The sequence below is a fragment of the Castor canadensis genome, chromosome 15 (assembly GCF_047511655.1).
Source record: "Castor canadensis chromosome 15, mCasCan1.hap1v2, whole genome shotgun sequence".
Classification (NCBI taxonomy): Eukaryota; Metazoa; Chordata; class Mammalia; order Rodentia; family Castoridae; genus Castor; species Castor canadensis.
The window spans coordinates 102,242,184-102,269,999 of NC_133400.1; the positions used below are offsets into that span (position 1 = coordinate 102,242,184).

Here is a 27,816-nt window from a genome sequence, read left to right on the forward strand (position 1 = left end):
AATTCCTTTTCATTGTTGAATAGCATTCTATTCCATGGGTGTAACAGGGTTTGTTTATCTCCTCAGCAGTTGAAACATTAGGTTGTTTCTAGTTTAGGACACTTTAATAAAGCCACTGTGAATATTTGCACATAAGGTGTATCTGTGAACATGGTTTTGCCCCCCTTGGGTAAATCTAGGAGTGGGGTTGTTGGCATGTATTGTGAGTGTGTTTAACTTTGTAAGAAACTGCCAAGCTGTTTCAAAGAGGCTATGAGCTTTCTTTGTCCTTGACTAGTGATGGACTCCTGGTCTTGGCAGCAGCCTGGCACCCAGCAGACAGTCCCTGCCTCGTCTACTACTCTCTGATAACAGTAGAAGATAATGGAAACCAGATGTCAGAGATGGTCACTGTAGAAGTCACTCAGTACAACCCACCCTTCCAGGTGAGTTAAATTCCAGAGTGGCAATAACACAATGACTGTTTCTATAAACATTGCACATTATTTGAAGCTCATCTGCAGGGCTTAGGAAGTTTGAAAACTTCCCAATGCTTTCAGACATTATTCCTTTTTTTAAAAAAACCATCTCACCCATCTTACTCATTCCTTGGCCAACCTGAGCTAAAAAGATTAGATAGAAGCAACCAGCATAAATGGTCTGTTTCTTCTACTGTAAGCCCTTGGAGGGGCTGCCATTTCTGTATTGAGTACAAAGGAGATACTGGTGACAAGTGCAGGGTGAAGTAAGGAAGAAGAAAGGTGACAGTTGGGGTTCATTTTGGAGACTTGTATCTTACAGAAGCCCCTCTGCGCAAAGAGAGCTTGCATTTGTAGGCAACAGGGCTGGGTGCTCTTCAGAGGTCCTGCAAGTCATAGAAGGCAGGGTAGCTGAAGTGAGCTTATGAACAACAATCAAGCACGTTGTCTAAGAACCGAAATGCTCACAACGGAAGCCATGCAGCTTTCTGTGAGTCATCACATTTAACCTTGTGTGATGTCTGATTCTGTTTTTTTTTTTAATATGACTTGGTTAACTGAATCTCTTAAGAAAGTCTTTTGATTTGTTCTTTTGAGTCAGAAATAAACTTTATCATGTTTTTCGTTTTTTGTGTGTTTTTTGGTGGGACTAGGATTTGAACTTCAGGTCATGCTTTCAAAGCAGGCACTCTACTGCTTGATCCACACCTTCAGCCTATTTTGCTCTGGTTATTTTGGAGTTGGGGGGGGTCTCGAGAACTGTTTGCCCAAGCTGACTTCAAACTTGGATCCTTCCAATCTCTGTCTTCTAAGTAGCTAGGATTACAGATGTGAGCCACAGGCATCGGCTTATGTGTTGTAATTTTGTATAATCGAAAATCATACTCGTGTTAGGAAAATTTTTCAGACAGTGCAGAGAGGTAAAAAGAAAAAGATTTAATAATAAAAAACTTCCTAGAGTCCTACGTTAATGTTTGTAAAGCTACCTCTTTAAAATCGTTAATGTTATTACTTAATTAGGTCTTATTTCTATTTCTGCCTCTGATTGTATATCAACAAATTAAATCATTTTCTTGTGTCAGATTGCTGTGTGTGTGTGTGTGTGTGTGTGTGTGTGTGTGTGTGTATGTGTATGTGCGCGCGCGCATGCACGCATGTTCTGGGGATTGACCCCAGGGACTAATATATGCTAAACTCAATCTCGTGATTGATAACTTGACAGTAAAGTAAGAATCAGAACCAAAATGTTTGTCAATGATTATTTATATAAACATTTTCCAATTCTAAAATGAATAATTCATTAAAGCTTTTATCTCACATTTGTTGTGGACTTACAGTTATAATATTAACAACATGGGAATGTTCTCAAAATTTGCTAATTATTTGCAGCTCAACAAATGATTTCTTTAAGGCAAATGTCTCAGTCCAAAACCTTTATTGGGCTGCAATAGCAAAATGCCTGATATTGGCTGATAAACAACAGAAATTCATTGCCCAGCGTTCTGGAGGCTAAAAGTCCCTGATCAAGGCACCAGCCATTCTTCACAGACAGTACCTTCTTGCTGTATCCTCACGTGGTTGGAGGCAGACAGTCTCACAGAGGCACTAATTCCCTTATGAGAGCAGAGCCCTGATGACGTAATGTCTCAAAGAACACACCTCCTAATGCTCTCACCGTAAGTGGAGGTTTCAGCATAGGGATTTTGGAGGAATCACAGATGTTTAGACCACGACAGTGTTTGTAAACCTTTTCTGTCAGAGTTTGTAAATCACCTCATGTGGTGTTTAGGACTTCACAAGGGAACCAGTAAATTAGCGTTTTACCATTCTTAGGGGATAGTGTCATATAAAGATGTGATTATAAAATCACAAGTATTTTTGTTTCACTCTCAAAAGTATGATCTTAAATTTGACTTTCAGTCTGAAGATCTGATTCTGTGTCGGTTGATGGTCCCAAGCTTTTCAAGCCAGACAGCCTATCTGTGTGCCGAGAACGTGGTCTTTGTGTGCTCCACGGGAACGGGAAGGTCCTCCATTCCTCCGGAGAAGATTGTCTTTAGTGCACAAGGTACCATAGCCACTTCAGAAAGCATGATTGGCAAGTCAGCCTCTCTTTCCTTACATGCTGCTTCAGCATGTTACTTCCAAGTGACACCAAGAAACAGGCAGTGCTGGAATTCCTGACTGTTTTTTATGGTCCCAGGGGACAAGTCCAAGAAGGAAAGAAGTGACACTGAGAGAAGTAATTGCTTATCTTAGTTTGTGAAGTGAGTTATTCTAAGTTGATATTTTTTAAACTAGTTTGTCCAAGGACTAGCACAAGTGATGGAGTGCCTTCCTAATAAGCATGAAGCCCTAAGTTCAAACCTCAGTACCAAACAAAAAAAAAAAGTTTGTCCAGAGCTCTGAAAAAATCCCAGGTGATAGACCTTGATGTGGAGCTGGGAGGGGTGGGCTAGCAGGCAGTGTAGATAAGCCCAGCAGATGTTCTGATCAGGGTATTTATCTAAGACAGCTGAGTAGAAGACAATCCAGTTAAGGCCACAGTGTGGAGCCTGGGCAGTTCTAGTCCTAGCACAGGGGCCTTGAGGACATTAAATACATTTCTACAACAGCATTTAGAGAAATAGATATTGTAAGGGAAAACTGCATTATCATGGTGAGTTTCTTTAGACTGTGTTCTACTGTGTGTGAGTATTGTCAGTGGTGGATTTTAGTGTGTCATGCTGTGTGCTCTGTGTGGTCATAGGTGATAAGTTATAGAGAGAGAGAGAGAGAGAGAGAGAGAGAGAGAGTGTGTGTGTGTGTGTGTGTGTGTGTGTGTGTGTGTGTGTGTTTTTAGGCTGTGTGTGTGCTCCCTGGTGGGTTTTAGACAGCATGTTGTGCTGTGCTCCTTCAGTGGTGGCTTTTAGCATTGTGCTGTGTGTGTGCTCTTTACTCTTAGGAGATGGCATTTTGGGTGCTGGCTCTTGTGGCGGTGTCCCCGTCCTCTTCTCTAGGAACAGTGGTCTGGTATCTGTCACTTCAAGGGAAAGTGTGTCCTTGTTAGCTGAAGACCTGGAGGAGTCCTTGGCATCTTCAGTTGCTGGACCCAGCAATGAGGTAATGTGGTTCCATAAGATTATTTTTTTAATTTTTTTTTTTTTTTTTTTTTTTTTGTGGGACTTGGGTTTCAACTCAGGGCTTTGTGCTTACAGAGCCATGCCTCCAGTCCGTGGTTCCATAAGATTTTTTGACTTTTATTTTTATCAGAGAATTTCATTCAAAGTCAGAGGCTTAGGATGAAACATTCATTCTTGTATCACCCTCATCCCCCATCCTCTTTCCCAGAGCAGCTACTTAAGTCTTTCAGCTCCTGCTTCTGTTTCTTTCCCTGCATTTCTAAGCAATCCTCATGGCTGCTGTTTTCCAAGTCACAGTTTTAGAATTGAGGATTTGGGGTAGCTACACTTCTTCCCCTGCCTTTGCCTTCCCAATGCAAACGTTCTATGATAATATCAGCAAGAATATTGTTTTGGGTGCTGAGCCTGGTACTGTACTGATAACAGTTGCTCACTTCAGTGTCTTGAGCACCTCTGAAAGATGCTTTTCAGTGTATTCTTCCTGTGGTCATGATTGTAAGGCTGTGTGTTTGCACAACTCACCTGCAGTTCTCTTGAGCACCTGCCCCACCTGGTGCATTCTCATCAGCACTGCTGCAGCCTCTCCTGGCTCCTTCCTGTGGCAATTAGACTTACAGGGTCTGGCTGCAGGCTCCATTTCTTGCTATTCTGGGATGGGTTTTGAGAAGGGTACTGAGAAAAACCAACTTTTCTTCTATCTTCTTGAAATTTGAGATGCCCTTATCTGTATTTTTTTTTGTCTTTTACAGAAGATTAAAAATAGTGTTGTTTAAGGATATTTTCCACTTGATTAGGATGCAATATATGTATACTGTTTTTGTAATTCAAAATTAAAGTGATTTAGTACAGTTTTTATAGAAAGTAACATTTTTTAAACTTTGGTAATCATGGTTATTGCAATACTGCTGTATGTTCTGAAGCTATCTTACACTGTTCCATTTCTTTTAAATTTTTCTAAATCCTTATTTAATCTTGTAGCCAGCCATAATGCTTAGTAGTATACTGGTGGTTAGCTGTAACAGGGCAAATGCATAAAAGATTGTGTTGGTCATAATGAAATCCCCAAAGAGTTTTGCTCACAACATAGTCCCTGAGTTATCCGCCTTTTCTGTAAGACTTTGGTCAGTTGTCTTGTCTGTGAAAAATGTCTGGGTATATAAACAACTTCGTGTAGGTGTTTTGGTGAATATCTTTGGGTGTGTTACTATGTTGTAGGGTGGTCTTGTTCTTAAGCATCGGGAATGTTCTGGTAGTTTCACCTATAAACTGTAGCTTCTTTCTTTGCAGAGTGTGATTTTTGAGGCCACTGCAAGGAATGAAACCATAGCTCAGGAAGATAAGACGAAGCTGCTGAAAGCTGCTTTTCTGCAGTACTGCAGGTACAGCACGTTTTGAGCTATTTTTAAGAACAGGGTCTTATGCAGCTCATACTGTCCTAGAACTCCCACCCCTGCCTCTACCTCCTGAGTGCTGGGACTACAAATGCCACCATCTTTGTTTGGAAGGAATATTCAGAGTTTACATTCTCCACCGCCCCGTTCTCAGGTCCTGACCCCACAAGCCAACCTGCAGTGGTGTTTGAGGCCACAGTGGTGTCTGATGCCACGGTTAGACTCTGAAATGATCTCACAGCCTAAAACTCTGCCTCCTGAGGTCTGCTGCACTGTTTCCTGCCCAGGAAAGGGCAGCAGGAAAAAGAGAGTGTGTTTTTGGTTCGTTAAATAGTAATGTTTTTAACCTGTTCCGTATGGTTCAGTGTTACTGGAAAGATTGGATTATTTCATCTTGCACAGGTTTACACTTTAATTACAGTCTGTCAGCTATGAGTGACAAGGCAGCAAGTCACCATTGTCCTTATACTTGTTTCTTATGACTTAAATTTGTTTCTTATAACAAATTACCACAAACTTGTGGCTTAGAGCAACAGGAACATATTGTCTCACAACTCTGGAGGCCATATCTTAAATAAGAGGTGAGCAGCATGTTCCCTCTGAAGGACTTGGGGGAGAGCTTTTCCTGCCTCTCCTGGCTGCTGATGGCTGTGGCAGCCATTGCCAATTGCTTGGCTTATAGATTCCTTGCTCCTTATCATGAGGCCTCTGTACATTGTAGCTATCTGCACATGACCTTCTTATTGGGGCACCAGTCATTGGACTTAGGCCCTAATCCTTATCTTAACTAGTCACATCTACAGAAGCCTTACTTAGAGTCCCATCCTGAGGCTCTTAGTGGATGTGAGTGTGGGTGAGGTAGGGACCCATTCAACCCAGCAGTGCAGCTTAAAATATTGTGTGGTTCTAGATGAATATGAATGATGGGGGAGGGCACTCTTCACCCCTAGTGCTGCAGCTTAAGATGTCCTGAGGCTCTAGGTGGATGTGAAGGTGGGTGAAGGGGGCCTGATCAACCCAGTGGTGCAGCTTAAGGTGTCCTGTGGGGCATGGTTGCCAGACGTGGAAAGAGCCCCGACTTGAGTCTGAGAGCAGTCTCAGAAGCATCATCCTAGGGCCTCTAGTGTGGCTGTGCCCTCAACTCCTGTGAGCTGCACTGGTGGCCATGGCTGGGGGAGCACAGCCAGGGTCTTGGGGAGGCAGACTCTTCAAGGTGGGTTGTGCTGCTTCTGAAGTGGATTCTCAACCTGAAGTCTTGCAGTACTGCCTCACTGGGTTTTCTCCCTCCTTGCTTCTCTGTCATCTGGAAAGATCTTTGGGAAACTAGAACAGATGGGGACACCTGCTCCTGTAAGCCTTTCTGTGGTCCTTGGGACTGACTACAAACCCAACACCATGGTTTACAGACTGTGTGCTCTGATTCTGGGATTCGTTCCTTCTGAATGTGAGCCACCGTCCATGTCCTCTGACATTTCTACTAAGTTAAAAAGAGTCTCCTTTTTGAGGGGCTCTGGAAGTTTTTTCCAAACTCCCCTCCCTGGGTGACTTGTTCCTCTCACATGGCTTCAGGTCTCAGAGCTACAGCTTCCTTGCTGACTGGTGGGGACATATGTCCTGTGGGCACCTGCACATTCTCCCCAACCTCTCTTGGTCTCTCTCTGCCATGTCAAGCCTTGCATGTGCAGCTCTTTGTCCAGGGAGCTTTCCCCACCCCCATGGCAGGTTTGTGGCCCCTTGAGTTTGGTTGCCATGTTCTTCCTATCCTCCTGCTTCTCACAGATGCACCATCCTGGACTTTCTGAAGTCCAGGCCTGATTTCAGTGTCTTGCTCATCATTCTGTGTCCAGTGCTTAGCATGTTGTAAGTATTTGATAACATTTGATGAATTAGTAACTGCACAGTGGTTTTCTCCTTTTGATTAAATAAATGTTATTAATGGTGCTTTGAGCTAAAACCTATACATGAAACTTTGATTTCATGATTAATTAATTTTTCTGTAGTGAGTTTTGGAAATGTGCTGCTTCATACTTTTGTTTTTCAATTTTGTTGCAGGAAAGATTTAGGTAGTGCTCAAATGATGGCTGAAGAGCTCTTTTCCTCTCACTCTGACTTGGATTCTGATTCTGAACTAGACAGGGCCGTGACCCAAATCAGCGTGGACTTGGTGGATGACTACCCTGCTTCTGACCCGAGGTGGGCTGAGTCTGTCCCTGAAGGTGAGAACCACAGAGTAATCTCTTGTGAGAGGAGGATTTGGCTCTGTGTTCAGAGCATCTCTTAAATCTTATTTTTCAGTTTCTTAAACAATTGAATATTAACTCAGTATTTTTTAGTAGATTTTGAAACAGGTCCAGGCAGATGATACCATATCTAGATGATAAAGTAGAATCTGATGGGACATTACTAGAGCAGGCCTTTTTTTGGTCAGACTTTACACTTACAAAGCAGGTGTTCTACCACTTGATCCATACCACCAAATCCATTTTGCTCTGTTTATTTTTGGGATGGGGTCCCAGGGAACTATTTGCCTAGACTGGCCTTTAACCTCGATCCTCCCAATCTCAGCCTTCCAAGTAACTAGGATTACAGGCGTGAGCTTTCACACCCAGCTAGAGCAAGTCTTGATTATTCTTTCTAAGGCAAATTACTTGCTTTCTCTGTATTTTATTCCTAAAAGAAACTTTTTTGCATTTGACACTTAACTTGCTCCCCAATTAAGTATTTTTGACATAGTCTGTGTATTTGGCTAGTGGTGATTGCACATTCCCCCAAATGTGGCAGGGAGTATGTCTTGGTATAGAGTGGGCACATCATATCTTCTTGCCTGAACCAGGTAACTTTTCCTTAGGCCATGCTGCATTCCTGAGCACCAGGGACTGTCTCAGACATTTATTTTCTGTCCATAATTGTGCTTCAGGCCAGTCTGCTGAGCCTCACTGGGGATGTAGGGAGACAGCATAGAGCCTGCCCTCTTCCCCAGCTGTTCTCTTGGAGCTGTAAAGCTCAGAATGATACAGTAATTAAACTAACTGTAGCCTACTTGTTGTTGTGGATAAATGCAGTATGAATTGTATTGATCTACTCCCCTCCCCCCATACTCCCACCACCACAAATACAAGTTTTCCTCTAACTTTAGAAATTCTCCCTGAGCACCAGTGGTGCACACCTGTAATCCTAGCTACTCTGGAGGCAGAGATCAGCAGGACAAGGTTCAAGGCCAGTCTGGGCAAATAACTCAAAAGACTATCTCGAAAATAACCAACACTAGAAAGGGCTGGTGGAGAACACCTGCCTAGCAAGCACAAGGTCCTGAGTTCAAACCCCAGTACTGCAAAAAAAAATTTTTGCTAGTAATGTAGTTTTATTAAAGGGTTGGTGCTCTCCTGTTTTCAGATGTTTTTAACTTCTTGTATTGCTAGCCATGATTGTTATAAAAACATTGTTTTGGGCTTATGTGTTGCTGCTGTGTTTTAACAGAAGCCCCTGGGCTCAGTAACACTTCGCTGATCATTCTCCACCAGCTGGAAGACAAGATGAAAGCCCACTGCCTCCTGGTGGATTTTCTTCACAAAGTAAGATCCAGTGCTGGTTTGGGTGGCTGGGGCCTGGGCCTGGTTGCCTTTGTCAGCCTGTCAGCCCAGTGAGCCATCCCTGCTCTCTGCCTGTGGTGTTTCCTTATGAGTACCTGGCTCATTTTCTGTGCTGATGCAAAATTGAATAGTTCCAGGTCCTATGGAGGCCCATTGCTCCAAGAATGAAGGCTACCAGAAAATATGATTAAAAGAAGAAAAGCAGTGTATTTCAGCAGAAGTGTCATTTCAGCTTCAACACTGTCATATCTGTTTTGGTGGAGGGCATGTGCCACAAGCAGACACACCCATTTATCAGAGGCCACAGAATCCAGTGTGAGCTGCTGCATCCCACGGCCTGGTGGCCAAAAACCATGGTGGAGTCTCAGCTCGGCAGCATCTGTCTGGCTAGTTTTGGAGACCCCACTCTGGTGGTTCCTTTTATATCTGTATTTCCTTTCATCTTTGTGGCTTACATCACTGATTACATTAACAATCATGAAACCTGCAAAGCTGAATGTTCTTTCTAGGGAAAGGCCTCTGCATGTGGGGCTCTTCTGCATTCTGAAGGGGGTGGGAAGTGATGTCAGCACCTCAGAACACCCTGGCTACTCACTTCTGGTGTGGAGGAAGCCTGTCCTGGTATTGAGCAGAGGCAGGGGTTAGCTTACTCATCTTCTCTACGTGGTCTTTGTACAAAACTGTGGCTTCACTCTGAGGTCTGTGGCACCACAGCAATAGACACCAGCAGTGGGAGCCTAGCAGGAGAACCATGCTTAAGATATCTTTGGAGCTGAGCATGATGAGTCACACCTGTAATCATAGCTACTCAGGAGGCAGAGATGGAAGGGATACAGTCAGTCAGAGGCCTGTTCAGGCAAAAAGGGATGAGGCATGGCTCAGGTGGCAGAGCACTTGCCTAGCAAGCATGAGGCCCTGAGTTCAAACTCAAAAAAGAAAAAACAACAGAGAGTGAGATCTTGGAATCAGGAAATTGATTCAAATCACGAAAGACTATGTAACGTTTATTTTTAAATAATCAGGTGAACATGTTGACGGAATCAGGAAATTGATTCAAATCACGAAAGACTATGTAACGTTTATTTTTAAATAATCAGGTGAACATGTTGACGAATTAAGACATTTCCATAGCTGTTAAAAACTATGGGTACCTAAATATTATGGAGAAAATGACGCTGTCAAATGAAACAAAGTTTGGAACAGCGTGGCATGACCCTGTTATGTTTTTAAAAAGGGTACCCACCAGCATGTACAGAAGAGATGAAAAGTGAGAGTTGGGGACTTTAGGTCACTCATTAATTGGAGGAATTGTATCTTTGTGTGGAAAGTTGTTCGTCATTTATGCCTGAGTTTTGGATGCTTCCTAGTTCCTGTTACTCGGAGTATTTTATCAAATGAGGCACTTAAGGAAACTAGACCTGAGTAACCCACCAGAAATGGACATCAGCAAGGAGGAGGCACAAAGGGCTGAAGACCCCTCCTGCCAATGCTTGTGTTCTGGAAATCAACTCTTGTAGATGGAGGTACTAAGGTACTAGTTCCCAAAGATCTGGAATCCAGGAGAGGAGAGTTCATTGTGCCAGTGGAAAAAGAGTAATTTGATCATTTTGATAACCACAAACAGCAATCTGAGAAAAACTGTGGTTTCAGCCCATTGTCATGGATAGAAACTCTGGGGTAACCCTCATGGGAGCATCTACAATGCCCTTATAGGTGGTACTGTGTGCATGCCACTGTGTGTGTGTGTGTGTGTGTGTGTGTGTGTGTGTGTGTGTCTGTGTGTGTGTCTGTGTCTGTTGGGAATGAGGTCCAAGGTGGGGAAGCCTCTGGTGGAAACCTGGCGATGCTAGTCTGCACCTTGCTGTGAGTGCTTTCTGAGAACGTGTACTTGTCTTTCATGAGGTCGGCCTGTTTGGGCGTCTGGGCACTTCTCCAGTCAGAGGGACACCAATGGCAACCCGGTTGCTACTCTGTGAGCATGCAGAAAAGTTGTCTGCTGCCATCGCTCTCAAAAACCACCACTCTCGGCTGCCAGACCTTGTGAACACAGCGATTCTGATTGCTCTCAACAAGAGGGAGTGTGAGATTCCAGCGAGCCTCACTCCTGCCGACGTCTTCTTTCGGGAGGTCAGATGCATCCTCATTCATGACTTCCTGGGCTGGTAGCACCCAGGCAGGACAGAGGGTTAAGAAACCAAATCTTTAAACTCTGCATACTGTCACTCAGAAGAGTCACTCAGTTATTGCCTACCCTGTAATTAGGGCTCACAGTAGGCTGAGAAGGGCTTCTTGTTTACTTTGGGTCTCTCCAAACCCCTCGACTTTGCCACAGGAAGCTGGCCTTCCTCTGGCATGCTAAAACCCAAGATCTTTAGAATATTACTAATGGTAGGTTTGTTTTTTGAACCACACCTCAAGTCCATTTTGCTCTCATTATTTTGGAGATAGGGTTTCACGAAACTGTTTGCCTGGACTGGCCTGTAACCTTGATCCTCCAGATCTCATCCTCCCAAGTAGCTAGAATTACAGGCATGAGGCAACCACACCCAGCTAATTATTTTCTTGTATCGCTTACTGTTATTTTACAAGTGCTTCTATTATGGCTAAAGGAGAGGGATTCCCCAAACAAAAATTAGCAGGTTCTTTAGTTTGGGTTGTTACTTTAATCTTGATTAGCTCAGGATTAGTTTGAGATCTTACATTTAAAGTAATATCATTTGTAACTTGTGCTATTTAAAGTTTGTATTGAGTACACATAAATAATAAATAGTTCAGTTATTTGGAATTTAAATTTAAAAATCTATTTGACAACAGTCTGGATTTTGCCTATTTATAAGACTTGGTTACTTGGACACTAACTTGTAGCTTAGGAGATTATGTTTTTCTTAGTTTTTGCATTTATTTTCACCATTGACTGCAGTAAGCTTTCTTTATTCTAGTGATCTGAGGGTGTAGCTTAGGGCATGAACCTCACTGAGTAGTTGGTCTGTTACTGGATGGGTGATCTAAGGGCACCCTGGTCCAGAAGATCATAGGTCCTCAGGTCTCCTGAACAGAACACTGAACAGAGACACAGATTGCAAAGCAGTATCAAAGCTTTATTGAAAGAAAAAGAAGGAACTGGTGGAGAGGGTCAAGGAGAATAGCACCTGCCTAGCAAGCATGAGGCCCTGAGTTCAAACCTCAATACTGCAAAATCAATAAACAAATAAATAAAAATAACCAGAGCAAAATGGACTGGAGGTGTGGCTCAGTCAAGTGCCTGCTTTGCAAACACATGAAGTCCCATAATAAATAAGTAAATTTTAAAAAAGAAAGAAAAGGCATTGCAAAAGAGAAAGCGGGGAGCCCTGGCCAGGTGACACAGAAACCAGATCTTTGTTCAAAGGACATTTTAAGTTGTAAGGGCAAACGGTGGGAAAAATCTGGGTGGTCTTTGCAGGAGAAGCTAGGGTTTAACAGGTTTGGTTAACAAGGTCTTGTTATTCTGTGCATGTGTCTGTAGGTTCCCAAGTCTTTTAATTGTACATATAAAATGCAACCAATATCATAGGGTCTTAAGTAGAGGGCTTACCTGAGGAGTCTAATTGAGGACAAATTTTCCTTTATTGGGCATGCTTCTTTGTCTTTTGGAGCACTTACATCTACAACTAAAAAGAAATTTACAGCTGAAGGGATGTCTGAGGTTAGTACTGGGTGGGGAGAAGGAGTGCAAAAGGGGTGACCTTTTGGTGAAGAGGATGGAGTGTTATGGTGGGTTACTTTCCCTGTGCTAGCCTGCCTCAGTTGTCCCCATGGTTTTGTGGTAAGCAGTGATTCTTGTCTGACCTTAGGTATCCCAGGTGGACTCCATCTGCGAGTGTCTGCTGGAGCATGAAGAGCAGACCCTGAGGGACATGGCACTGGATTCCATTGAGTGGGCAGAGGTGGCCATCACCGTCAACACTGTCCTCAAGGTACCAGGAGGCACTGAGAGCCCACAGTGGGGAGGGGTGAGAAAGTGGTCTTATTCTTGCTCTGTCCTGCCAGTAACTTACATGGTTCAGCCATTAATTCCAAAAAGTTAGACAAATAGCATTCATTTTATGAACTAACAAAGGTTTGCCTAGTTCATATCAATAAGTTTCCATAACTCTGAGTTTCTGTTTGGTAGAATAAACGTTTTCTTTGGAGAGGGTTGTTTACATCGTTGCAAAGCTGTTAGTGTTAATGTAACTGTCTAAATCCTCATTTCAGTCTTTTTCTTTTGTTTTTTTTGAGATGAGGTCTCGCTGTGTTGAACTCCTGGCTCAAGACATCTACCTGCCTCAGTGGTTCTGGGTTTGAACTCAGGGCCTTGCCCTTTTGAGGCAGGCGCAGTACCACACCTATAGCCCTGACTTCTATTTTTGAATTACTCAAAACTTGCTACTTATTAGCTAAAATACTTCATTTAATTTTACCTATTAGACTTTGTAGTACTAGCTTTTCAGATTTGGTTACTATAGTTTGCCAAAATTGGAGCTAAATTAAAACAAATTTTACAAGCAGAAAGAACAAGGAAGTCCTGAGTATTTTTCCTTTCTTTGCTCTGCTGGGGATTGAATCTAGGGTCTCATGCATGCTAGGCAAGCACAGTGTTTCAGCTCTTTTTCAGAGACATGGCTATCCATTGCTTCCCAATGTGAAAATATATTTTGCTTTTATAGGACATGCTGCAGGCTGCTAGTTATTATCGCCAGAATAGAAACTCCATGTATAGACGAGAAGAACCGCTAGGGAGAGAGCCCGAGTACATTCCATGGACAGGTAACTACGGACATATGAACAGCTGTTGAGAATATATTGCAAGTGTTTGGGAGCTGCTGTTACCCTGGTACAGGTTTGTAAGTGAAAAGAACACTGAAATGCGTCCAAAGTGAGCAATTCTTCCAAAGTCACTTCCTTCCTTAGACACCTTTATAGACCTTCCTGTGACTTACTTATGTAATGTCCCTTAAGCATCTGTTAAGCTGTAGTACAAATAGTCGTTCACAGAAGCAGGTCCTGGCCCTAGAGGAAGGGGCTACATTTTGTATGAATACTACAAAGTAAGTTGCACAGCATTAAAGGAACTAGAAAGAAGCAGGGAACTAGAAAGATGCGTACCTGACCATGTTGAGAAAATCTCCACAGAGAAGATGGGACCTAGGCAGGTATCACTGGACTCTGGTTTGTTTTTCCAGAGTGGGGAAGCAACATAGCAGTTGGTCTCTTCTCTGCCTTGTAGAACTCTTACTCACCAAGTTACTTTGTGTGATTTCACAGCCACAAGTGGCCCTGCTGGCATCAGAACAGCAATCATGCACCAGCACGGGATCATCCTGAAAACAGTATATCCACAAGCCGACAGCAACCTTCGAAATGTCATCACGGAACAGCTGGTAGCACTGATCGATTGCTTTCTGGATGGTTATGTGTCCCAGCTGAAGTCTCTAGACAAATCCAGTGACCAAGAAAGATACAGCAATCTGGAAGCAGAGTACCTACAGAAAAGATCGGATCTCCTTTCCCCTCTGCGTGAGTGCATGGTAGTCAGCACAGCTTGGGCCTGTGTGTGAATGGAGAAAAAGAGTCAAACAGTTACTGCAGGGTAGTCAGTGTGGCAGCATCAATCCAGCAGTAACCAGGAAGTTAAAGTTTCCTCTGTTCACATAGTCAGCCTTTCCTTCAATACTTACCAGGTGCAAGAACTGTGGACAATGCTGCAGTTGATGGAAAATGAGTAAGGTAACCTGGAGATTGCCCTCAGTCAATGAGCTCAGCCTTGGGAGGAATAACCCACATCAGAACAGAGCCTGGCAGTGCCAGTGAAGGGCGAGGTGGCACAGTGTGTCTGTTGAGAAGGGAGAGTGTGTTCCTCTCACAGCCAGGGTCAGGCGAGCTTGTTTGCTAGTGCATGAAGGAGGAGAGCCATGGCAGAGAGGCATCGAGGAGACAGTGGGCCACATTTGCATCTTTAGCAGGTTGCTGAGGATCCAGTAACCTGGAAGGCTTCCATTCCATTAGTCATTCTTAGTTCAAGTAATACTTTGTATTACATATTTAAGTTTTTGCGAGCAGGACTTTTCCCATCTGTTCTCATTTCCACAGTCACACTAGGCCAGTACCCATGGGCTGCTTCTCTAGCAGAGAAGTACTGTGACTTTGATATCCTGGTGCAGATGTGTGAGCAGACAGACAACCAGGCCAGACTCCAGCGCTACATGACCCAGTTTGCTGACCAGGTACTCATGTATGGGCAGTGGGCTGTGCTGGGTCAGATTTTACCCTTTCCAGAGTGTCCCTGGGCATTGGGGAAAGGGCATGCTTTTTCTGCAGGCATGAGAAGGCACTGGTTTACATGCTGTGCTTGTTTGTCAGACAGTGTTTTATGTGCAAGTGCTACTGAGTGGCTCTCTGGCCTTTGAAAATGTTCAGCCTTTTGCATCTATCCTCACCTTTCAGTCACAAGGAGAGCACTTAGTGCAGGGACACAGTGACATTTGAAGCTTGAACCGAGGACACTTGGGGGCAAAGGACACTGCTTGTGGAGAATCTAGATCTGTACACACCTGAGCTTCCTGCTTTCCTTGGGTTTGACATCAGCGTCCTATTTTTAAACAAAGTTCCTGTTTTGATGCTGTCATGGTGATTTCATTTGCTCCTTAAAGCCAGTTTATCCTGTGAGCTGATTATCTTATAAAAAGCTTTTTTTTTTTCTTTTTACTATCTAAGTAATATTGTGTAAAGTTCAGAAAACTCCTATAAACAAATAGTTACAAGTCACTCAACAATTCCACGATCCAGAGAGAACCCTTTTAAATATTTGGTTTATATTCTACCAGTTTTCTACTCTGTAGTATTAAAAACACATGTTTTGTCAAGTGCTTTTTTTCACTTAGTACATCTCATACATGTCCATATTGGTAAACAGTCTACAGCAGGCTTTTTAGTGGCATTCTGGTATTGCATTGTTTTTATGTGACTATTGTCCAGCTGTAGGGCATGGCTTATCCAGTATGTGACAGTAGTGCTGATTAAATGCTTTTGACCAATCCTGATTTTATTTCTTTGTATGGATTCTTCTTGTCCATTATATTCCATCCATTTTTGCGTTTTTTTTCTTTCTTTGCCATGTTCGATAGTTGGGCAAATAGTTCGAGAGACCCCCATCTCACCCAAAATAGCCAGAGTAAAATGGACTGGTAGTATGGCTCAAGTAGTAGAGCACCTGCTTTACAAACATGAAGCCCTGAGTTCAAACCTCAGTCCCACTGAAAAAAAAAGAATCCAGTCTGAGCCACTTAGCAAGTTCCAGCCATCCTGGAACAGGGTGAGACCCTGTTCTTATTTAAAAAAAAAAAAAAAAAGCTGTATTACCAAAATTAATGGCTTTTTGGCTATGTGCTTTGTAGAATTTTTCAGACTTTCTCTTCCGTTGGTATCTGGAGAAAGGAAAGCGGGGCAAATTATTATCTCAGCCAATTTCTCAACATGAACAGTTGGCAAATTTTTTGCAAGCCCATGAACATCTCAGCTGGTTACATGAAATTAACAGTCAAGAGCTAGAAAAGGTAAGAAGGGCTGGGTGTGTGGCTAAAGTGGTAAAGCACCTGCCTAACAAGTGAGAGTCCTTGAGTTCAATACTCCAGTACTGCCAAAAGAGAAAAAAAAAAAAAAAGAGCCGGGTGGCTGGTGGCTCATGCTTGTAATTCTAGCTACTCAAGAGGCAGAGATCAGGAGGATCATGGTTTGAAGCCAGCCTGGGCAAAATAGTTGGTAAGACCCTATTTTAAAAATACCCAACACAAAATAGGGCTGGTGGAGTGGCTCAAGTGGTAGAACACCTGCCTAGCAAGGGTAAGGCCATGAGTTCAAACCCCAGTACTGCCCCCCCACCCAAAAAATTAAAAAAAAAACATCATGAGATATTACCTCATGCCTATCAGAATGCCTTTTATCAAAAGACAAGAGGCCAGGAGCATAGCTGAAATGGTAGAACTCCTGCCTAGTAGGAAGCTTGAGGCCCTGAGTTCAGAACTCCAGTACAATAACCCCCTCACTCCTCTCAAAAAAAAGAAAGTTTTGCTAGATATAGCTCAGTGGTAGGGTACTTGCCTAGCATGCAGGAGTCCCTGGGTTCATTCCCCAATATTGCAAAACAAAACAAAAAGATCACATCAAAAACGACAAAAGATAACAGGAAACCCTTGAGTGCTGTTGGTGAGAATGTAATTTAGTAAAACCATTAAGGAAAATTGTGTGGAGGTTCCTCAGGGAACTAGAAATGGAACTACCAGATTATCTATAAATCTTACTTCCAGGTATCCAAACATTTTGAAATCAGTATGCCAGAGAGACACCTGCACTCCCATGCTTATTGCAACACCATTCACAATACCCAAGTTAAGGAGTCCAACTATGTATCAGTCAGCTTTGGATGGTGTCTTTATACCCACTTGCACACACATACACACATGCACCGTGTGAATGGATATGTACCGTGTGAATGGATATGTACCATGTGTGTGTACATCCACAAAGGGACAATATTCAGTCCTTAGAAAGGAAAAACACCTGCCATTTTCAGTAGCATGAGTGAATCTAAAGGACTTATGCTAAGTGAAATGAGCTAAGCATAGAGGACAGTTCTGCCTGACCTCACTTGTATGTGGGATCTGAAACAATTAGCTATAGAAACAGAGTAGAAGGAGGTTACCAGGAGCTGGGGTGAAGGAAATGGAGACGTTGGTCAAAGGGTATAGAGTTTCAGTTAGCTAGGAGGAAGAAGAGGCATGCTGCGTAGTTATTAACAGTGTATTTGACAACACTTAGATTACTAAAATGTATACATCCTGTTTTCTCACAAAATTTAAATAGGCCATACTTGATATGTCTTCAAAAAATTGTAGGTCATTGTAATGAAATAAGACGTAAACATTTACTGGTAGTCTTTGGTTATAAAAACGTTCTTGTAATAAAAATATTAAAATTGTGAGTAAAACCAGTGCACAGTAAGGTGTGTGTGCTCTTGACAGAATATTGAAGTAAATGTGAAATGAGGAACAGATGTTGTGCTGGCCTTTTTCCCACTACTGTGTGTCATGTAATTACTTAGTGTTGTATTGAGCTGGGTTTGGGTTTGCTAATTATCAGTTTTTCTTTGTTTTGTGTGACTTAGGAAGACAAAGCAATTTTGGGGTGTACGGACCCTTTATTTCAAGATTGAGTTGGGACTCAGGACCACATCGTGATCTTCATGTTTTGTTTATTGTAGGCTCACGTGACACTTTTGGGTTTGGCAAATACGGAAACTCGTTACTTTGCAAAGAAAAAAACCCTTCTTGGCTTGAGTAAATTGGCTGCCTTAGCTTCAGACCTTTCAGAAGATGTACTGCAAGAAAAAATTGAAGGTAAGAGAAAGGATTTGAACAAGGAGATGTACAAGTCCATCATGCTTTCAGTTCTGTCTTCCCCTCTGAGAGGAATGCTTTCTGTCAACACCCACATGGAGTCACTCAAACAGAAACTTGGAATCTTTTTTTTTTTTAAGAGAAAACTTGTATTTGAAACGAGGATAGAGAATAATTAATTCAAATGCTTTTGAATTTGTTGAGGACTCTGGTTATACACCTTTGTAATGTATACTCCAAGGTAAAAAGAGCTGCAGAGAAGTCTGCAGAAGGTAAAAAGGCCTTGCACAGGGGCTTGTTGGAGTAATGGTGATGGTGCATAATCCTGCAACTATTCTTTAGATAGAGAAAATGATAAAATAAGGTATTATTTTTGAGAACCAAGAAGGGAGATACAAGTATAGAGTAGAGGTCCTGTGTTTGAACTGGAGACACCAGATGGAGCCGGTTTTGGCTCTTATCCTGAAAGGGCCTAAAGCAGTGGCACTCCAGAACAGGAGCTACCTTGGCTCCACGTTTTGGTTTCTGACCTCCAGTGCCCAGGAGAAGAGAGTCTTGGATGGGAAAGGAGAGCATAAGAGCCTTGAACAGATCCCAAGTGAAAGATTACATTTCATGGTTCATAAAAGAAAAATCCATAAATCCACAGTGATGCCCAAAAGGGGAAGGGGTCACTGAGATGCTTCTTTACGAGAGTGACAACAACCTCAGTGAAAAACTGTTCATCAAAACTGCTTGAATCAGCCAGTGATGGTGGCACATGCCTGTAATCCAGCTACTCAGGGCTAAGGCTGGAGGATCTCAAGTGCAAGTTCAAGACCAGCCAGGGCTACATAGCAAAAAAGACCTGTCTCAAAAAAAAGCTAAATCACTGAGTTTACAGGGGCATGTATTCCCATGTTTTCAGAGTATTGGTACACAGATCTCACAATACCCAAAGCAATCACAGGACAGACCCATGTTTTCACACTTCCTGGAGTGGTGTGGCATGGTAGCACATACCGCACCTGGATCGCCTGCTTGTTAGTGTGACCTGAACCTATAACTGATCACGGGAGCAGTCAGGTATCTCCTTGGTGGCAGTACATTTTACAGTACAGTCAGCCTGGGCTCTTTAAAATTTTAGCAACATGAGAGATGAAAAGGCAAACTTAGAGTAAAGGATCCCAAGAGCCACACCTGCAGTCCATTTTGCTCTGGTTATTTTGGAGATGGAGTCTGGCTATTTGCCTAGACTGGCCTTGAACCTCGATCCTTTCAGTCTCAAGACTCCCAAGTAGCTAGCACTATAGGTGTGAGCCACTGATGCCCAGCTTAGAGCTGTTTTTAATTCATGTTTGTTTTATGACAGTGAAAGTGAAAGTGTCATCATTCTCTCTCTGTCTTTGAACACAGTGATGGCTGAGCAGGAGCGCTTCCTGCTGCACCAGGAGACCCTGCCTGAGCAGCTGCTGGCAGAAAAACAGCTGAGTCTCAGTGCAATGCCAGTGTTGACAGCACCTCGGCTCATCAGCGTAGGTGTCACATCCTCACCTTGCTCCCCACACCCAGAACCAGCTTGTTTGCTGGGCCATGCAGTGTAGCTCCTAAGAGGATTGCTTTCCGAGGCTCCCACTCCACTGAGAACTTTCCCCTAGAAAACATGTTGGAAGCTGCTTGGGAGCAGGAAGGTATTAGCAGGAAACAGCTGCCCAACCTCTGCCTTCCCGTGCACCTCCCCCGGCCCTCCAGGTGCTCCTCCCAATGACATGCTTTCCTAGTGTAGGAGAAGTGTGCACCATGAAATAAGTGTTTCCCCAGAGCGTCACTCTGCAGGCTCTTCTGTAAGAACTGGTTCAAGGCCTGCAGATACCTCCTTACCCCTCTCCTGGCAACCAAAGGTCAGAGGATGGGACTGAGGCTGGAGTGGGACCTGTAGCAGGATGAGATGGTGGATGCCATGTGCAAGCGTGGCTTCACTCCTATCAGAGGCATTTCACATGCAAGCATGATGTGGTAGAGACATTCTGAATCTGCTCTAAGATATTAGAAAGAAACTTGAGTGTTACTCAGTATTAGCAACAGCGTTTATGTGCTGAGCTCATGGCCACCTGACCTGATAGAGCTACTTAATTTGAAATCAAGTCTTAAGACAATGAAAATGAGCAGATGCTTTTTTCTGAAATGGTATGAATTTTGTACTTAAAAATGAAACTTGTCATATTACAAGTAGTTGTTGGAATAGGAAGATAGGGAAAACTCAAGTTGATAATTTTAATAAAGTAAGAATTTTCTGGACATAAAATGGCAGGATGTGTGAGGAATGTGTGCAGCCAGCTGTCATCTGACCAGTACAACCCTGGGTCACATTCTGGCAGGTGTTTTCCTTACCTTCTAGTGTACTCCACACCAACTATGTGTGTCTTGGGGTTGCGGTTTTTAAAGCCATTTAAAAGGGCAGCATCTCAAAAGCCATATTAAAAGTGCAAAGGGCACACACACAAAAATTCTGTCTTATTGGTAAAAATGTAAATTTTCTGACACTGTAAAAGTTATGCACCAGTTATGCAAACTAATTTCTGATTTAGGATGTACACTTTTTAAAGTTTATTTTGAGTTAGATGGAATATAGTTCCCAAATGTGACATTTTTCTTGGCTACAAAACTATCTTCTGCTTATTTAAAAGAAGACATAATGACTTTTCCTCCCCATTAATTTGTCTAGTATCAGTTCTGTAATTACTTACAATAATCTTCCGCCTTATACAACTTGCTACAGCTATATATCTGTGAAGAAAACAGAAGAGCTAGTGAATATGATTTTAAGAAAGCTTTGGACTTGCTGGAATATATTGATGAGGTAAGTAAATCACTTCATCTCTCAAGCAGCTGAATACATAGAAAAAGAGGGAAAGACTTATTTCTGGTTTAGCTACCCTGGCTCTTAGAAGGCATCCAGCCCTTTGGAAAAACTGCCAGGACTGATACTGATAAATGACCTCACAATTCCCAGATTTAAAAAGGTGGATTTTCAGAGTCCTAAGGTGCTTTTTTCATAATGTTCACCCAAAGAGAAGCTGTCTTTCAGTTTTCAAAAGATCATACTGTGCATTCTGTAGGATAAGCAGTTACTATGTTATGCGGCTGTGCAATCAGAAGTCGTCCGGTAAATTTTAAAAACATATGTTAGCTTTTGTAAACTTTTTAAAAATCTTAACTTCTCAAAGTCCTTGATGAAGTCAGATTTATCCAAGAGTGACCTGAAACTAACACACAGATACCCACTGGCTTTCTCTCCAAGTAGAACTAACATCTCAAAGAAGGTAAAAAGTTTTAAGTTAGGACTTAAAGCAAAGCAACAATATTTGTGCAGGGTTAGGAGTTGATATTAATAAAATTTAAACATCTATTTCTTTTTAAAGTCAGGCTTTAACCAAAGTGTTTTATTTTGCTGTGAAGGAGGAAGATGTAAATATAAATGATCTGAAATTGGAAATCCTTTGCAGAGCCCTGCAGAGAGATCAGTAAGTTCTCCTGCCCAGATGCCAGGTGTGGTGTAGACAGCTGGTCTTTAGGGCAAGCAGTTGACAAGCTTATGAACATTTTAGTCGTTGCTTTGGCAATCCTGCATTTTTAATTAAGCAGTTAAGAAATAGCCTAAAGACATAGGACCACTGGTATAATAAATCACTGCTTTTGTCAAGGGGTTCTTCTTGTTTTTTTGAGATGGGGTCTTACTGTGTAGCCCAGGTTGGCCTTGAACTCTTGATCCTCCTGCCTTAGCCTCGCCAGTGTTGGGATTATAGGCATAGCATCATGCCAGGCTCATAAATCATGGTTTTTGATGTTAATATCTAGACCTAAGTTCACACAGAAACGTGCATGTTCCTCATTTTCACAGAAGTCGAACCCTTCATGCCAGATAAGACTCAAAACTAAGATTTGTTTGTTTGTCTTTTAAATACAAAGTGGTTACAGTTTGAGGGTTGGTTATGGAGTAGCAGTCTCTTTCTCATAGCCATCTTTCACAGGGGGAACATTTCCATCCAGAAGTCTTATTAAGACTCAGTGGCAAAGAGAAACTCAGGCCACCTGTGGGAGGCCTGGGCTCCTCTAGGACAGGAGCGATAGAGAGGCCCTGAGTTCCCAGAGAATGCAGCAGGCTTGTGTCATGAAGAGCCTCTGGGCAGCTAGGACCCTATAGAGGCACTAGCTCCGTGCCTCCTTGGTCGGTTGATCTCAGCCCAGTTTTCAGAAGGATGCTGTCGTTTTCAGTGGAGCTTATTGTCCTGGCTTTTTGTCTAAAGTTTTAGGGTTTCTGGTGATTCTGCTAGGAAAGAAAGCTATCCCTCCAGCCCTCCACCGGATGCTGGGCCCCTGGCTCCCAGAAGATGGAGTTTGTGGTACACTGTAATTATGGCTATGCCAGGAAAGATGCTTGCTGGATCTGTTTCTACAGCATTGTCCTCAGAAAGGCACCTGCTGTTTGGTTTTAAGTCAGAACATGGTGTGGTGTGATGTGGGTGAATGCTGCCAGGGCAGCTGTATTCTGATGCAGACTGGAGCCTTCGTTTTGATGATTTGAAGCAGTATCACTGAACTCAAGGCTCTATCCCCACAGCCATGAGAGAAAATCAGTCTCTCTCAGCCACATCCGTGATTCCTTTTCTCTTGTGATTTTTGTCTTGTAGCTGGTCCAGTTCTGATGGTAAAGATGATCCAATTGAAGTGTCTAAAGACAGTGTGTTTGTGAAAATCTTACAGAAACTTTTAAAAGATGGTAAGTGGTTTGTTTCTATTGCAAACTAAATGTCCCTGCTATTTTAGAAACTGTAGAGCAGTCAATCAAATGATCCAATATGACCCAAAGACCCAAGTGACAAGATGTTAAATGACATGGAAATTCCAGGAGAAGCAGTATCATAGGCAAAATCATACATTTGCTTACAGTGAAGATTGAGTTTCTGCCCTCTGCCCTTGGGGAGCATATGTGAAGCTGAATCACCCCATGATACCCCCCATACACCCTCCCGCCTCCAGATCCCAACAGCAACCTATGGGCACAAATGTTGGTTGTGATACCAAAAATCTGTAGTGATAGAACTAATCATTTCCTTTACCTTTTCAGTTTACTCTTGTGAAGATCAAAAATTTGAGATAAGACAAACTTTTTTGGTATATTCCCTACTAAACTAACAGAACCGTGTTTAAGAACAAACTACAAGATATTTGTACAAATTGCTTTAAGATTTGAAAATTCAATTAAGAAACAAATGAACAAGTCAGGATGTGTTCTGCACCCAAAACAGTGAATAAAATTCATAACATTTGCTAACCCAGATTTCTGTCTTAAAACTAACACACACAAAAATGGCATGACACTTCAAAGATATCTTTTTAAAAGTCAGTATTTGGTTTTGAGAACCTTATGGTAATGTAACAAATTATGTTATCATGTTATTAATTTAAAATTTGTATCAAATTTTCTTTATTTGTCAAGTGAGAAAATTACACAAGTTTCTGTGTAGCTTCAGACCTCTGCTTCAGTAGTCTGGCCATTTGGGGCTCCTACTTTCCAGAGAAGACATCTTCCTCTCTGGTCTTCAATTTCATTTGCAATACTTCTGTTGTTTTTAATGAAATAGGGTCTCACTGTGTTGTCCAGGCAGGTCTTGAACTCCTGGGCTCAAGTGACCTTCTTCCAGAGTGCCTTAGCTGGGACTATAGGCACATGCCACCTCACTTGGCTTGGCTGTAGTACCATTGCAACACTGTAGCCACTCTCCTGACAGTGTTTCCACTAAATTATTTCCCAAATGGGGGAACATATATTTATTTAAAATAGTTGTTTTAAAATGAATTATTTTAAAACTTCCACATTGAAGGTATGTCTTAAGCTGAAGGGAAAAAAATGAAAAAAATTTCAGGTCCTACTACAGATTTCTCATGACATGACTGCTTTGACCAGCAAGGGGGGAGGAACAGACCCCCACGGGGACCTCTGGAGAGTTTGTTGTGACACTTGAGAGCACGTAGGTTGGATGAAGGAGGCTGGAGGGCAGCACACCCCAGGAGCAGAGGACTCTTACTTCCAAATGGATCACACATGCTCCATCCGTCGTCTGAATTCATTTGAGGGTTCTGTAAAAGTGAGAGTTGACTCTGTTCTGTGTTTGCAGGCATTCAGCTCAGGGAATACTTGCCGGAAGTGCAGGACCTACTGCAAGCAGATCAGCTTGGAAGCCTCAAGTCCAACCCTTACTTTGAGTTTGTTTTGAAAGCAAATTATGAATATTATGTCCAGGGACAAATTTAATGTTTTCTGAACTTTGTATTGTGTGCTTATAAAAATTTTAGGCCTTAGCTGGGTGTGGTAGTAGAGTCTGGGCTAGGAGGACTGCCAGTTCGAGGCCAGCCTGGGCTACATATAGTGAGACCCTGTCTCAAAAAACCAAAACCAAAATCAAACAAAAAAACTGGTTAGGCTTAAACAGTCAGAAGTTTGTACAGTTTTATAATGTGTGCTGCTGCGTCTTCATACTTTATTTGGAATCTAACATAAAATAGTAATGTAAATATAGTTCTGGTTTTTTTTTCAGTTACATGGTATTTTCTTTCCTCCTTTTTTCTCCTGAAGTACCTGTGCTTGTTGCCTTTGTCTCACACCTCACTTGGTCCAGTGGGTTGTATGGTTCTTGTCCTGATGCTGCCTCTTGTGTGCACAGATCACTTCAAGGTCTCGGTATCTAGTCATTTTTTCCTTCTTTGGCAGCACTGGGGTTTGAACTCATGGCCTTGCACTTGCTAAGCATGCACTCTTACTGCTTGAGCCACTCTGCCAGCTCTAGGTGTCAGTTTCTAAGCTCTTAGAAGGTTGCCCTGAGTTGTCTCTGAAATCTCTGTGGCTCTGCCATCATGGGCTGAGGGGAGTCTGGGGTGTTTGGTATGTATTTTGGGCAGGGCCAGTGTAGCAAAATAAATGTGAAATTTTACTGACTTATTGTAGGACTGAAAAAAAAAACCAAAACAGTGGGTCTGAGAGTTTGATAACTGGTTAGCTCATTGAGAACATTCTTAATTTCTCTATGCAAATAATGAATGCATGCATGTTAGTGAAGATGTTTTAGTGAGAAAGGTGTTCGTGTGGCCTTCTGACCTATCTGTAAATCATCACTGCCCAATACCCGTGTTAGTTATGCTTGCTCCTGTACTTTCAGGTGATTTTCACAGACTTCTTTCACTAGTCTGCCCTAGTCATAACCACATGTAATAGTAGGCTGGCTCACTGTGGGTTTTCCTTATATGGTCCCTAAAAAGTGAGGACCGCAAAGCCAATTTGTCCTGACCAGTCATCACTCATTGTTACATGGCCTTAAATAAAAAGCAGAGATTAGACAGAGTGGTCTGGGTAGCACTTTGGCCCTCCTGGCTGGAGCTGAAGTCAGCCATATGAAGCTTCCTGGTTTCACAGCCCAGCCATTGCGCCCTCTCCTGCTTCTAGTTTACCCTTGCCTTATTCGGAAGAATAGGCAAATGGAGCTGTTTATCTTATCTAAAGAAGGAAATTAGCCCCAGAGTTTTCTTGTGTATGGCCAGGTTAAGAATGTACTGGAGGGTGCAGGGCCAGGTGAGGTACACCTTGAAGGGCAACCAGGCAGAATGGGAAGAGCAGCTTGGCATGGAGGCAGGAGGCCCTTGAGTGCATGTTGTACATTAGACATTGACTGTCAGTGTTCAGTTGTCACTGTGTGCCCTGTCAGGTGAGGGCATGGACTCCACCACAGACCCATGTGTCATCCCCATGTGACAGGAGAACTCTACAGGAGTGGTGTGGATTTCTGTGTGAGGTATGGCCCTCTGGCTCTGTCTCACAACAGCCGCACCTCCAGAACACTTGGTGTTTAAATCCGCAACAGCAGTAAAAATGAAATTAAGACCTGAAGTTTTGAGTACTTTTTTCTCCTAAAATTTTTTTTGTTGTATTTTTGTTTTGTTTTGCTTTTGTTTTTGTTTTTTTGGCGGTACTGGAGGTTTAAACTCAGGGCTTTGTGCTTGCCAGGCAAACACTCTACCACTTGAGCCATACCTCCAGCGGTGTTTTGTTTTGTTTTTGCAACAGGGTCTTGCTCTGTAGCCCAGGTTAGCCTTAAGTTTGCTATCCTTTTGCCTCAGCCTCCTAGTACTGGGATTACAGGTTTGCATCACCACCCCAAGCTCACTGACAGAGCCCTTCCTTCTAACACCAAGCTGGTGTGTTGACACTTCCTACTTCTCTACCATGACCCCTCTACTCTTTATACCCCACTCCATTCCTGCCTGTCTCCACCTTCTCCAGTGTTTCCTATCAATTTAAACATGAACTTGTAAAACACTTAATGAAAGTTCTTCATGATTCAATCCTTTGCTGTGTCCTGAGGCAAACAGGACAGTTGTTGTTCATCTGTTTTTTGTTTCTCCTTTATTTTGGGGTATAAGGCTTTGTATGCCAACAGCATGCCCCAGATTCCACAGCAACCAGATGAGCTGAGGTGAGCTCACCCCTCCCCGACCAGTGGCCAGGCAGGGAAAGGATTGCTTTCTACCTCTCTCTCCCGGACATTTGGTGCAGATCTGGAGTTGTAGTCGAATCCTCCAGGGATCTTCGCCAGTGAAGATCCAAAGACATCTTGAAATGCAAAGCCATGGCTTCCTGAGCAGCTATCACCTTTCGTCACAGAGAGAATCAATCGTGAGGGGCAGGTAGCCAATGGAAAGACAGATTTTTTGCAAGCCACACGACTGCAAGTGTCCTGGCTCTTGGGTGGTCAGAAAGCCATAGTATCTTCTCTCTCCTTTCTTGGAACTGCTGGCTCCTCTAAAGACAGAGCAGCACTCTAGCACATCCTGAACTTACTTCCCCTATTGCCACATGACCTAGGAAAGTCACTTCCAAAAGGCTCAGTGCTCACACCTCCATAAGACTGGAGGTCATATCCTGAGTACTTAAGTGAGACTTCATTCTCATACGGGGCAAAAATTGGCCCTTGGGGAGTGAAAAAAACCTCACTGTAGCTCCAGCTGGACTTGAACTCAGGATTCTCCTGCCTCTGCCTCTCTAGGGATTACAGGTGTGTACCACCACACCCAGCCAAAAATATTATCTTTTTTTTTTTTTAAACATGTGAGTGGCTCAAGTAGCAGAGCACCCTGCCTAACAAGAGTGAAACACTGAGTTCAATCACCAGTACCCCAAAATAAATAAACAGAAGTTCGGGAAAGGATACAGGCCCCTGTAATCCCCCTGACAAGAACATCTGTTCCCATTTTGAGATTTATCTTAGAACTTAGAATGTATTGGACTGTGCCTTTTGTTTTGTACATAACTTTGTACTTCTCTTGTATGGGGTATTGTATGCATTTCACTGTACCCTTAATCCCAGGCTGGGGACCTGGGAACCTAAAGCAGGACTTCAGTCAGGCACCCACCTGGTTGGCCATCCATCTGACAGTCCTCTTGTGGCTGGGCAGGCAGTGGCCACCTGCCCAGGTGGTGGGAGCCATATGGCTGTGCTCAGAAATGACACATACGGTGTCCCCTCTAGTGAGTTGTCCATCTGTTCTCTAAATTGGTGAGTTCAACAGGAATAGAGTAGCTCCAAGGGTGCCTGGTGACCAGCAGGGACTTTGTAAGCCGGGGCAGTGGCAGGCAGACAGCTGACATCTGCCCATGTGTTGTGCTGTGCTGGAGGTCTCCTGAAGCTTGTGGGCATTTGTTCCTCTTTAGCATGGATGGGTTTGAATCTCAGTCTGAGCTGAGAAGCTTGTTGGAGAGGTTAAGAGGCACTGAGCAGGAGTTTTGAGCAGTAATGACAGCCCCAGCCCCG

The 27,816-nt window shown here is 43.0% G+C and overlaps 1 protein-coding gene across 3 annotated transcripts in view; it reads left to right on the forward strand.

The window, feature by feature from the left end:
- Nup133 (nucleoporin 133) overlaps positions 1-26,276 on the forward strand; it is a 43,343-nt gene extending 17,067 nt beyond the window's left edge. The window contains exons 9-26 of one of the 3 annotated variants that reach the window (XM_020168830.2): positions 278-425; positions 2,379-2,526; positions 3,403-3,560; positions 4,868-4,959; positions 7,024-7,187; positions 8,449-8,543; positions 10,464-10,688; positions 12,395-12,517; positions 13,250-13,349; positions 13,848-14,099; positions 14,673-14,806; positions 15,977-16,135; positions 17,839-17,974; positions 19,370-19,488; positions 20,733-20,813; positions 21,413-21,477; positions 22,645-22,733; positions 24,133-26,276. In XM_020168830.2, the coding sequence (XP_020024419.1) occupies positions 278-425; positions 2,379-2,526; positions 3,403-3,560; positions 4,868-4,959; positions 7,024-7,187; positions 8,449-8,543; positions 10,464-10,688; positions 12,395-12,517; positions 13,250-13,349; positions 13,848-14,099; positions 14,673-14,806; positions 15,977-16,135; positions 17,839-17,974; positions 19,370-19,488; positions 20,733-20,813; positions 21,413-21,477; positions 22,645-22,733; positions 24,133-24,269 (2,425 nt within the window). In that variant the 3' untranslated portion in view covers positions 24,270-26,276. Of the gene's footprint in view, positions 1-277; positions 426-2,378; positions 2,527-3,402; positions 3,561-4,867; positions 4,960-7,023; positions 7,188-8,448; positions 8,544-10,463; positions 10,689-12,394; positions 12,518-13,249; positions 13,350-13,847; positions 14,100-14,672; positions 14,807-15,976; positions 16,136-17,838; positions 17,975-19,369; positions 19,489-20,732; positions 20,814-21,412; positions 21,478-22,644; positions 22,734-23,081; positions 24,086-24,132 lie in introns of those variants that run through there. The other 2 variants (XM_074056907.1, XM_020168831.2) reach the window with 2 other exon arrangements.
- Positions 26,277-27,816: the final 1,540 nt, after the last annotated feature.